At 45.0% G+C, this 13598-nt stretch overlaps 1 protein-coding gene across 1 annotated transcript in view; it reads right to left on the bottom strand.

The window, feature by feature from the left end:
* The window catches only part of LOC140410951 (tRNA (32-2'-O)-methyltransferase regulator THADA), a 496539-nt gene that overhangs the window by 251278 nt on the left and 231663 nt on the right, over positions 1–13598 (bottom strand). Inside the window, exons 28-29 of the mRNA XM_072499809.1 lie at positions 10891–11070; positions 2148–2408 (exon numbers count right to left, since the gene is read on the bottom strand). Of these exons, the coding sequence (XP_072355910.1) occupies positions 2148–2408; positions 10891–11070 (441 nt within the window). The remainder of the gene's footprint in view (positions 1–2147; positions 2409–10890; positions 11071–13598) is intronic.

Here is a 13598-nt window from a genome sequence, read left to right on the forward strand (position 1 = left end):
CAGGAAAAACTACAATGGACTACCTTCAAAACCTCCAGGCAAGTCATGGTATATTCTCTTAAAAGGGAAAGGTTGGTCAAACAAATCCAGAGTTTTCTGGATGAAAAAAAGAGACAGAAATTAAATTAAGAAGAAATAATATACATATGACAAGGTTAGGTAGAAAATACAGTTGAGAACCAAGAGGAATACAGAAGGTTCAGAGGGGAGGTGAAAAAGTACAATAGAGAAGTGAAAAGGGATTATGATAAAAGACTGGCAGCCAACATAAAGGGGAATCCTAAAGTCTTCTATTGGCAAATAAATAGTAAATGGAGTAGGGCCAATTAGGGACCTGAAAGGAATTTACTTGCAGGGAGCAAGCTGAGGTATGAAATGAACACTCTGCTTCCGTCTTTACCAAAGGGGTAGATGCTACCCAGGACATGGTGACAGACGAGGAAATTCGGTCATTAGAAGGGTTCAACAACTGATAAGGAGCAAGTGTTGAATAGACTGTCGGTACTGACAATTGATAAGGCAGGGTGGAACAGTGGGGCAGTGGTTAGCACTGCTGCTTCATGGCACCGAGAACCCGGGTTTGATCCCGGCCCCAGGTCACTGTCCGTGTGGAGTTTGCACATTCTCCCGGTGTCTACGTGGGTCTCACCCCCATAATCCATAAAATGTATAGAGTAGGTGGATTGGCCACGCTGAATTGCTCCTTAATTGGAAAAAAAATGAATTGGGTACTCTAATTTTATATTTTAAAAAATTGACAAGGCACCGGGACCGGCTGAGATGCATCCAAGGATGTTGAAGGAAGTGAGAGTTGAAATTTCCACCTTCCATCATACTGCTAATGACCAAGAGTAGACCGGTGGAGTGGTGATTGGCTGGATTGGATTTGTCCTGCATTTTGTGGACAGGACATACCTGGGCAATTTTCCACATTGTCGGGTAGATGCCAGTATTGCAACTGTACTAAAACAGCTTGGCTCAGGGAACAGCAATTTCTGGAGCAAAAGCCTTTCATATTATTGTTAAAACATTGTCAACACTGACAACTGAAACTGAGTTTGTTGGGTTAGGAAGTATATGCAGGTAAGGTGTAATTCTGTAAATAAATATATAAAAGGCTTCAATTCTATCCTAGCCAAACTGTCTTTCTGGAGTAGAACAGTTTTGTCCTTATCCAAGGAAGGATATTCCATGAAGGTTTACTAGATTGATTTCTGGGATGCCAGGCCTCTCCTGTGAGAGGCAATTGAGTAAAATGTGCCAAAACTCTTGGTAGTTTAGAAGAATGAGAGGTGATCTCATTGAAACATAGCAGGGGCTGGTTCAGCTCAGTGGGCTAGACAGCTGGTTTGTGATGCAGAACAAGGCCAGCAGCACGGGTTCAATTCCCGTACCAGCTGAGAATTCTGAATTCTCCCTCGGTGTACCCGAACAGGTGCTGGACTGTGGCGACTAGGGGCTTTTCACAGTAACTTCATTGCAGTGTTAATGTAAGCCTACTTGTGACAATAAAAGATTATTTATTTATTTAGAAGGATAAATGTTAAGAGGCTGTTTTCCTTGGCTAGAATGTCTGGAGTTAAGATAAGGGCTTGGCTATTACAGATTAGGATGAGAAGAAATGTCTTCACCCAGAGAATTGTGAATCTTTGACATGACCTACTCCAGGGGCCAATCGGCGATTGATCGTTGAGTATGTGCAGGACTGAGATCGCTAGATGTTTGGACCCCAAGGGAATGCAGGGATCTGGGGATAAGGTGGGAAAGGGGAGGTGAAGAATAAGATTAGCCATGATCTTAATGAATGGTGAAGCAGCCTCGAGTGGTCAAACAGGTTACAGGAGCTCCTTTATCTTAAGTTCTTATGTGTGTGCCACACCTTAGAGAATAGGGACGATCCTGGACCTTACACTGTGGGTGGAGACAGGACTACACTATAGGGCTGATTCTCATCCTGCGAGAATGTGCACCTAAGATGCTGTGAGGATGGACAGTTTAGACTCATTCATCCTCTTCTAAATGGGCACTGGTCTCATCTTGAGGTTTGAAGGGGCACAATTAATCTCTGCTTCAAGGGGTACGTCTAGCTCGGAAGCGGCCCTTAAGACTGTTCGAGCAGGGTAGGTAGCGAGCAAACCCAAACTTACTCTTCGCTCTCGAGTTCCACCAGGATTTCAGCCACATCTGGGGCTGGGACGTGCAGCATCAGAACTTCAAACGTTTCCTTGGAGTGCCAGAAATTCTGCAGCAGGAACTCGAGCAGAGAGTAGAGAGCGCTATTACTCTGGAAGTGAGTTAACTGCTCACTGTTGTTAGATAACAGGTATATGTGTGTGGCGAACTTGGCAGCTTGTGTCCTCACTCTTGGATCCTCGTCTTGCAGCAAACAGATTCCTCCATTGATTATCCTGAATAATCAGAAATATCACAGGCAGGCAGTCAGGAGAATCTAGCACTGGATACAACTGCATTCCCTCAAATTTAAATGAACAAGCAGGATGAGGGACAGAACCCCACTTGGTCTCTTATTAACCACGAAGCGCACCTCCCCACCATCATTCATATTCCAATATTAAACCCATCATTCAGACTCAAATATTAAACTCCCCTGCCCCATTCAGTGCAGTATTTTGGTGTTGACGAAAGGTTCAATCCTGACTTTCATAGAATTTACAGTGCAGAAGGATGCCATTCGGCCCATCGAGTCTGCACCGGCTCTTTGAAAGAGCACCCTACCCAAGCCCACACCTCCACCCTATCCCCATAACCCAGTAACCCCACCCAACACGAAGGACAATTTTAGACACCAAGGGCAATTTAGCATGGCCAATCCGCCTAACCTGCACATCTTTGGACTGTGGGAGGAAACCGGAGCACCCGGAGGAAACCCACGCACACACGGGGAGAACGTGCAGACTCCGCACAGACAGTGACCCAAGCCGGGAATCGAACCTGGAACCCTGGAGCTGTGAAGCAATTGTGCTAACCGCCATGCTACCGTGCTGCCCTTAACTTTGAGACTTTGATAAAGTCTCACTGCCATTCCAAAAGAGGAACAAAAAAAATCCTCCTGGGGAGCTTTAATGCCAGGGTTGGCTATGATGCCAATGTCTGGAGCAGGACCACTGGAAAAACAGGGGTGTGAAAAGCCAATGGAAATAGTGTCCTCCTGCTGACAGTGGTCAGCCTGGCCTCATTAGAACAAACACTCTCTTTGCCAGAAGGACAAAGACAAAAGCACATGGAAGCACCCAAGATCAAAGCATTGGTATGTCTTGGATGACATCATTGCTTGGGTCAAATTGTCTGTATCACTCGATCATGCTGCTGGACAGGTCATCGACTTGTTCGATTGGTGATGAACTTCCACCCAGTACCAATAAAGACATTGCTAGGCCCAAATTTCCAAGAGGAAGAAGATTAATGTCTCAGCCTTAAAGCAACCCAACCAAAGAGGAATTCCAATTACAGCTCATGACCAATATGGAAAACCTTCAGAAATCCAACTTAATTCCTGAGCTGTGGTATAAAATCAGCTGTACTAAACACCTATACCCAGGCCATTGGGTTCCAACATCATTGTCACCAGAACTAGTTTGGTCAAAATGGAGCATTTAACAAAGGAAAATGGTAAAATTGAGGCTGTGATTAGCAAGGACAACAAATAATCAAACTAAAGAAACAATTAGAAACAGATTGATTGCGTCAAAAGGTTGAAAACACAATTAGATTAAAAGAAAGCATTATTAAACCACATCAATACATTGTGTCATGGGAGTGTCCCTTTAAGAAATGATTTTGTCTTATCACATGGCTTCAGTGATGTCATTGTGTGGGTGGAGCTGGACAGTGGGTCTGTGAGCGGCTTTTGGTTTCGCTTTCATATTTGACTGGTGTGGACTCAGACAGGCGAAAGAAATGTTTTGTTCCTGTCTCTCTATTTTCATTTTAAATATTTGTTCCAGTAAAAATCACTTTGGTGGTGGCTTTAGAAATAGTTTGCTTTCCGGATGGGTTTAAACCTGCTGGTGAGACAGGGTCAGAATCTCAGGGAAAGCCAGTCTTATGCAAGTGAGAATGCAGAGTGCTGGGCCTGCCCTTGAAAAGGGTTTTTTGGTTTATGGGATTTTGTTTTTGAATTGGAACAGTTAAGGAGGAATTCATTAAGTGTTATACATAGATTACTGTAGCTATGGCGTGTCTTTATGTTTGTAATTGATAAAAATTCTTGCTGTGTGTTTATACAAATGCAAACTAAAGTTTTTAGAATGAAGCTAATTTTGATTAAAGCGTCAAGGAAGACTGTTGAATCACACCTAAAGGAAAGGCATGTGCTCATCCTAGCCAAATTCAACAAAACGTTATAGGTCAGGTGAACTCCATAATATACTTTGGAGTTTCTAAACCCTGGCTTATAATAAGTGTGTGACTAAGCCACATCAGTATTCTGTAGAAGGTTTAGTAGATTAACACCAGGAATGGGCAAGTTGTCTTTTGATGAAAGGTGGGAAGGTTAGGTTTGTATCCACTGAGTTTAAAAGTATAAGGAACAACTTGATTGAAATCCTGAGTGGTCTTGACAGGGTGAATGTGGAGAGAAGGTTTCCTCTTGTCAGACAATCTAGAACTAGGGGATCACTGTTTAAAAATAAGGGGGCACTAATTTAGGACAAGAGATGAGAACGTTTTTCTCAGTGGGTCGTGAGTCTTTGGAACTCTCTTCCTCAAAAGTTCCTTTAAGCTCGGAAAGCTGCCTGTTACGATTCCCACCCACCCTTATCCCCGCATCCAGACCCCCAGGAACAAACCTATGGTTCCCACAAATCGGTGCCCAAACCAGTGCTGCCGCCACTACCTCCAAATCATAAGGGCACCGCCACCGCCACCGGGCTCGTGGAGTACCTGACTGGCGAGAACGTCAGAGGTTATCTTGGTTATCGCCCTTACAAAAAGCTGCTTCCAACTGCTCCCACATCGAACCCTCCCCCACTCCCCATCTCCTAACCATGGCTATATTTTCTGCCCAACAGTAGTTCATTAAATTTGGCAAGGTCAGCCCGCCCCCGCCCCACATTCTTTTTTTTGGCAACCACCAAAATCTGATCGCAGACTCGACCGGTCCAATCTCGGCTCGATGATCGTATTAAAATCCCCCCTCCCCCATAATCAACCGATGCGAGTCCAGGTCCAGGATCTTCCCCAACACCCGCTAAATGTCATGAATTCGACATCATCCCAATTTGGTGCATAAACATTCACCAAGACCACTGGCATCCTCTCCAATTTCCCACTCACCATCACAAACCTTCCCCCCCGTATCTGCCACTATGTTCCCCCCTCAAATGCTACCCACTTATTTATCAGCACCGCCACTGCCCGTGTCTTCAAATCCAACTCCAAATGAAAAACCTGTCCAACCCACCCCTTCCTCAGCCTACTCTGGTCCCCAATCTTCAAAAAATAGAAGCAAATTTGGATTGGATTGGATTGGATTTGTTTATTGTCACGTGTACCGAGGTACAGTGAAAGGTATTTTTCTGCGAGCAGCTCAACAGATCATTAAGTACATGAGAAGAAAAGGGAATAAAAGAAAATACATAATAGGGCAACACAACATATACAATGTAACTACATAAGCACTGGCATCGGATGCTGGCATTTGTTCATGAAACGCGTATGAAGATTGGGGCAAAAAAGTAAATGCTGGAAAATCTCAGTAGGTCCGGCAACATCTGTAGGGAGAGAAAAGAACTAACGTTTCGAGTCCAATGACTCTTTGTCAAAGCTGAGTCATCGGACTCGAAACGTTAGCTCTTTTCTCTCCCTACAGAAGCTGCCTTACCTGCTGAGATTTTCCAGCATTTACTTTTTTGCCCCAATCTTCATATGCGTTTCATGAACAAATGCCACATCCGCCTTTAAACTCCTCAGATGTGCTAACACGCTCGACTATTTGACTGGCCCATTCAGCCCCCTCATTCCACGTGACCAGCCTTGTCCGGGGGGCACCTTTCCTCCCCACCCTTGCTGCTCAATCATATCCCTTCTTGGGCCAGCCCCCAGCCCGCGTCCTGCAGCCCGCCGGCCCGCCCTCGGATGTCCACCGTCACCAACTCCCTCCTTATTGCACTTCAACTGCCCCACTCCCATCAGCAGCCCCCCACCCCGAAGAAAATAACTATCCCGTCCCCCTCTAAAACTCTAACTACCCGATCGCCTCGCCCCCCCCCCCCCGCCCCCACTGCGCTCCCATGAACTAGCCCGCCCAGCTAGCCTGACAGCCCCGCCCACGGCGCCAAACATCCTACTCCCCACTGATACACACCGCCCCCCCCCCGCTTGCACTCCACCACGGTGCAAACAATAACACTGTAAAGAAGAAAAGAAAAAGATGCACTCAGCCCCCACCACCCTCCAACTCCCCCATCAAAGCACCCCATGAAAGAGCTAAACAGCCCCTAAGAAAAGAAAAGTTATCCCCTGGCCATCACCCAAGACAAAAGAACCCAGCACAATACAACAAAAGAGCAGCAGGGAGAACCAATACCACCTCACATTCCCTCCAAGTTTCAATATCCTCCCTCTCCTGCCAGTTCATTGTCTCTCAAGAACTCCATTGTTTCCTCCGGTGTTCCAAAGTAATATTCGTGGCTGTTGTGGGTCACCCAAAGGCGGGCCAGGTACAGCATCCCAAACTTCACCCCTTTCTTAAAGAGGGCAGCCTTGACCCGGTTGAATCCGGCTCTCCTCTTTGCCAGTTCCGCGCCCAGGTCCTGATATACCCGAAGCTCATTGCTTTCCCAGGTACATATCTACATGTGCCTGGCCCACCGCAAGATCTTATCTTTGTCCAGAAACCGGTGTAGCCTCATCACCATTGCCCTATCCCATTCATTTGCATGCGGCTCCCTCATAAGTGCGCTATGCGTCCGAACGACCTGGGGCCGGTCGAAGGCATCCTCCCCCATTAGCTTCTCCAACATCTTGGACACGTAAGAGCCTCCCTCGATGCCTTCCAGCATCCCCACTATTCTCAGATTCTGTCCCCGGGAGCGGCTCTCTAAATCCTCCACTTTCTCCATGAGCCATTTCTGAGTCTGCCTCAGCATCCCAACTTTGGCTGCCAACGAGATAAGCTGCTCCTCGTGCTTCCCCACCACCTCCTCCACCTTCTGAATCGCCTGGCTCTAGATCTCTAGCCTCAGTTCCACACAGTCGACTGATCCCTGCTTTCAGTGGGTCTACCACCATCGCCAGGCCCTCCTGAGCCTCCTTCTGTTGGCGGAACTTTTCGTTAAAGTCAACTGCTCGATTGACAATTGGGCTGGTAGAGCCGACCATTTATTCTCCGCTATCCCCTGTGTTGCACGAAGAGTTTATAGCTCCTGCAGCTCCTTTCTTCTAAACCCACTTCTGGTCTACGGATCCAACCACCGACCTTACCAGTGCAGTATAGCTTTCCTCCACCACCTCTGGACCCTTTTCCTCCAAAACATCCACCCGGCAACTGGGGAAAAGGACAAAAAAAAAGGCTGCAAGAGTGAGCTGCCAAATGTGTGACCACTCACACCATGGTTGCCACCAGAAGTCTACAACCTGTAGAATTCTATACCACAGAAGGCTGTGGAGGCCAAGTCATTGAATGTATTCAAGGAAGAGGTAGATAGTGTTTTAGATTTTGATGGCATCAAGGGTTAAGGGGAGAAAGTGAGAGGAGGGTATTGAGATCGAGGGTCAGCCATGATCATGTTGAATAGCGGAGCAGGCTCGAAGGGCCAAATGGCCTACTCCTGCTCCTAATTCATATGTTCATTTATGTTCATATGACCCCTAACCCAAGCACCACACTATCTGTCTATTCAGAGGGGACGGAAATTAACTTTGTTAACGAGCACTGCATACATACAATTATCAATATATACTGTGATGTTACAAGCTCTATCCATGGTAACAGTAGAAGCTCTATGTACCCTGTTGTCACGAACTCTAGATAAGTCTAAAGATGTGCAGGTTAGGTGGATTGGCCATGATCAATGCGTGAGACTACGGGTATAGGGTACGAATGTGGGCCTAGATAAAGTGCTATTTCGGAGGGTCTGTGCAGACTTGATGGGCTGAATGGCCTCCTTCTGTACTGTGGGAATTCTATGATCTACTGTGTTACAAATAATATATACACTGTTCTATAGCATATGTCATAATTGACTTTATTAGCCAAGGCATAGAGTTTAAGAGCAGGGAGGCAATGCTGAATTGTATAAAATGGTGGTTAGATTACAGCTAGAGTACTATCTGCAGGTCTGGAACCCACATTATAGTAGGGATGTGATAGCACTGGAAAGGGTGCAGAGGAGTTTCATCATCATATTGCCTGGGCTGAAGAGTTTTAGCTATGAAGAGAGATTGGATAGACTAGGGTTGTTTTCCTTGGAACAGAGGAGACTGAGGGGGGACATGATAGAGATGTATAAAATTATGAGGGGCATAGATAGAGTAGACAGGAAGAAACTTTTCCCCTTGGTGGAGGGATCAATGACCAGGGGACATAGATTTAAGGTAAGAGGCAGGGGATTTAGAGAGGTGTGTGGAATTTGGAACTCGCTGCCTGGAAGGGTGGTGGAGACAGAGACCCTCATAACATTTAAGAAGTATTTAGATGTGTACTTGCGATGCCAAGGCATACAAGGCTAAGTGCTGGAAAATGGGATTAGAATAGTTAGATGGTTGGTTTTGATTGACACAGGTGCGATGGGCTGAAGCACCTTTTCTGTGACTCTAAGACTCTACACATACAGTAGTCGTATATGTATTGTATTACAGTGATATTTGGATCAAAGTGCGTGAATTATGGCAATGTGAAGAAGAGGTTTAAAATAATTTATTTTTCAGCAGTAGGAGCTGAATTTAATGTCCATGTTCACATATGTCCTTAGCTGGTGTTGCACAGTAACATCACACCATACCCTGAGCCACCTTCCTCCTGACCTCAGACACTAGGCTCACTGTCCCTGACTGTCCAAAACAGCAGAATAATCATTGCCACTCCAAGACCTCCACATCAAGATGTTTAAATTGATTGGTTAGTCACCCGGATAATGTTTTGCATTTCTCAGGGTGGCCTGCTGGTCTGGTTTCTGCAGTTACTGAGACTGAATGTGTTTATCAGTAAAAACATGTCTGTGGCCATTCTTGATCAATACCTCTTAAAACCTAATAAAAATATCAAAACAGAATAATTGAACCATACAGAAATGAAAGACATCATTTTCCCATTTAGTCTGTGCAAACTCTGTGACAGAGCAAACCAAATAATCCCCGTGGTCCCACATGGACTTATCCTATTCCATTTGGAAAATCACCATTGAATCTGCTTCTACCACCCTTACAAACAGTGCATCCCAGATCACAGCTCCACAGAGTGAAAATTGGACTGAAGATGTAGTGGGAAGTTTAGGGGTTAACAGCCTGAGAGTCAGAGGTATATGCCCATACCTGACCGGAGTTACATTGTTCCATTCAGACTTAAACTCATTACTGGGAATAAACAGGATACCCCTGTTCAGCCGGGGTGATCCAGTCAAGTTCCCTTGTCCTCTGGGACACTCTTGTCTGACCAGCCATTATGAAATGAAATGAAATGAAACTCCATTACGGAGTCTGACAGGAGAGGTACTAGTGGACTTGAGAAATGCAAACCTGGTTCCATTGTGTAAAAAGGGATCGAAGGAAAAGACAAACAATTATAGGCCAGTTAGTCTTATGTTGGTGGTGGGCTAATTAGTAGAATCAATCCTGAGAGATAGGATTAACCGTCACATGGAGTTGTTAAAGGAAGGTCTTGCCTCACATATTTGATTGAATTGTTTGAGGAAGAGACAAGAAAGGTTGATGAAGGTAGTGCAGTGGTGTGGTGTACATGAATTTTAGCAAGGCGTTTGACAAACTCCCAATTGGTCAAGAAAGTGAAAGCCAATGAGATACAGGATACAGAGCAATGTTCCAAACTGGATAAAAGTTGGTTCAGAAACAGAAAACACAGGGTAATGGTCGATGGCTGCCCTTGCAATTGGAAAGTTGTTTCAAGTGGTGTTCCACAGGGCTCAGTGTTGGGACCCTTTCTGTTTGTGTTAAGTATTAACGATTTGGACGTGAACGTGGGGGCACGATTGGGAAATTTGCAGACGACACAAAGATTGGCCAAGTGGTGGATAGTGTAGAGAATTGCTGTAATCTCCAAAATGATATAGATGGACTGGTGGATGTGCGTAATTGTTAAACTGAGAAGGGAGACAGGGCAGCACGGTGGCGCAGTGGTTAGCACAGCTGCCTCACAACGCCGAGGTTCCAGGTTCGATCCCGGCTCTGGGTCACTGTCTGTGTGGAGTTTGCACATTCTCCCCGTGTTTGCGTGGGTTTCGCCCCCACAACCCAATTGGATTGGCCACGCTAAATTGCCCCTTCATTGGAAAAAATGAATTGGGTACTCTAAATTTTTTTTTTTTTTAAACTGAGAGGGGAGTAAGGGAGTACTGTAGCATAATTCAACATTTCACATTTATAAATGTTTATTTTCGAGTTGTTAAACATAATTAGCGTTCCTGTAACTCTGTATTCCATGTTTCAGAAAAAAGTAACTTTACGGTCTTCTGAGCAAGGGTTCCAATCTCAGATCTTCCCATCCAGTTACAACATCAACTGGGATCATAACAAGTGTCACCTTCTATTGCTCTGTCCCAGCCTCCCTCTTCACACCTTGTACTCTATTAGAGTTGTCGAGCCAACACCAATTAAAACCATGCTATATGAGCAAGGCATTCCCTTCCTAAGCCCAAACTCTCAGACACAGCCACAGGTGATAATTCAGAAAGATCTGAGACACAGATCCATTACCTGACAGTCAGTGACGCATGTTCAAGAGAGGTTGTCAATGACCATGATATCACCTTTACTCCTGCCTGGAGAAGCGAAGTTGCAGCTCCCAGGCGCAGTACCTCACTAGATGTCGGGTGAATAAAGTTCTTCAGGAGTGTAACCCAACGCTCCAGGAGGGCAAGTGAGAGAACCTGGCAACTGGAACAAATATTGGGCAACTTAGGAGAAAGTACAGCTTGTCCAAAATTAATGCATTTAATGATAACATTAACATTAAAAGGTGTTTCAAACACAAGTTGAGTCCGTGAGCCACATGGACTCTATAATTCTGTATGAACAAATACCTCACTTACATACATCCAACCCCCAGAGAAGGACCTCTCCCAAACAATGCTGTACCTCGATAGTGACAGGTTTGTCTGTACCAGTACTGCACCCCAGTGTTACACAGTGACAGACCTGTCCCCACCAGTACTGTACCCCAGTGTTATACAGCAACAGACTTGTCTTCCACCAGTACTGTACCCCAGTGTTAGTGACAGACCTGTCCCCACCAGTACTGTACCCCAGTGTTATACAGTGACAACCCTGTCTCCACCAGTACTGTATCCCAATATTATACAATGACAGTCCTATCCCCACAAGTATTGTACCCCACTGTTAGAATCATAGAAAGGTTACAGCACATTTGGCTCATCTTGTCCATGCCAGCCCGAGGAAATCCAAGTGCCTTTTCTAATCCCACCATCCTGCACCTGGTCTATAGCCCTGTAGTTTACAGCACTTAAGGTGCAGGTCCAGCTACTTTTTAAGAGTTTAGGTCTCTGCCTTCACCACCAAATTGGGCAGCGAATTCCAAACTCCCACTACCCTCCGCGTAAAAATGTTTTTCTTCATGTCCCCTCTACAACTTCTGTTACTTATCTTGAATCTATGCGCCCTGGTTCTTGAATTCTCTACCATGGGAAACAACTTTATCCTGTCCACTTTTTCTCTTTTCCTCATAATTTTGTACAACTCAATTAAGTCACCCCTCAGCCTTTTTTGCTCCAAGGAAAATAACCCAACCCAATAATCCAATCTCCCCTCGCAGCTACACTTTTCTAGCCCTGGCAACATTCTTGTAAATCTCTTCTGCACTCTCTCCAGAGCAATTACGTCCTTTCTATAACTTGATGACCAGAACTGCACACAATACTCTAGTTGTGGCCTCACCAGTGTTATATACAATTCCAACATTATATCCTTACTTTTATATTCTATACCTCTGCCAATGAAGGAGAGCATTCACATGTTTTCTTTATAACCTTGTCTACTTGAACTGCTGCCTTTAGGGACCTGTGTACTTGTACGCCAAGATCTCACTCAATCTACCCCTCTTAGTATATTCCTATTTAATGTGTATTTCCCAAACTGTTTGACCTCATTATATGCATGGCCTCACACTTCTCTGTGTTAAATTCCATCTGCCACTTTACCGCCCAATCCACCAACCCATCTATATCATTTTGGAGATTATACCCATCCTCTACACTGTCCACCACTTGGCCAATCTGTGTGTCATCTTCAAATTTCCCAATCGTGCTCTCCACGTTCACGTCCAAATCGTAAATACATAACATAACGTAAATACATAAGTAAGGGTGCCAAAACCGCGCCCTGTGGAATACCACTTGAAACAACTTCCCAATTGCAAGGGCAGCCATTGACCATTACCTTTTGTTTCCTATTACTAAGCCAACTTTTATCAAGTTTTCCACATTGCCCTGTATAATAATAATAATAATCTTTTAATATTGTCACAAGTTGGCTTACATTAACACCGCAATGAAGTTACTGTGAAAAGCCCCTAGTCGCCACACTCCGGCGCCTGTTCGGGTACACAGAGGGAGAATTCAGAATGTCCAATTCACCTAACAGCACGTCTTTCTAGACTTGTGGGAGGAAACTGGAGCACCAGGAAGAAACCCATGCAGACACAGGAAGAACATGCAGACTCCGCACAGACAGTGACCCAAGCAGGAATCGTACTTGGACCCTGGTGCTGTGAAGCAACAGTGCTAACCGCAGTGCTATCATGTTGGTTTCACTTGCTTGACAATCTGCCATGTGGGACTTTGTCAAATGCCTTGCTAAAATCCATGTACAATACATCCACTGCACTACCTTCAGCAACCTTTCTTGTCACTTCCTCAAAGAATTCAATCAAATTTGTGAGGCAAGACTTTCCTTTAACAATTCCATGCTGACCATCTTTGACTAGTCCATGCCTCTCCATGTGACAGGAGTGATTCTACTAATTAGTCCATCATTGACATAAGACTAACTGGCCTATAATTGTTTGGCATTTCCTTCGATCCCTTTTCAAACAATGGAACCAGGTTTGCATTTCCCCAGTCCTCCGGTACCTCCCCTGTATCGAGCTTGGATTGGCAAATCATCCTCAGAGAATCTGCTAACTCCTCCCTGATCTCCTTCAATAGCCTTGGAAACAATCCATCTGTCCCTGGTGACTTATCAACTTTCAAGGATTTCAACCCTTCGAGTAGGTTCTCTCTTTTTGATTATCCCATCAAATATCTCAGTGTTCTTCCTGGACTGCTATATCTGCAACATCCATTTCCTTTGTAAGCATGGAGATGACAAAATATTCATTTAAAACCCTTCCTCCAGCCTCTACATCGACATACAAGTTCCCTTCTTCATCTCTGATCGGTCCCATGTTT

The sequence above is a fragment of the Scyliorhinus torazame genome, chromosome 1, assembly GCF_047496885.1.
Source record: "Scyliorhinus torazame isolate Kashiwa2021f chromosome 1, sScyTor2.1, whole genome shotgun sequence".
NCBI lineage: Eukaryota > Metazoa > Chordata > Chondrichthyes > Carcharhiniformes > Scyliorhinidae > Scyliorhinus > Scyliorhinus torazame.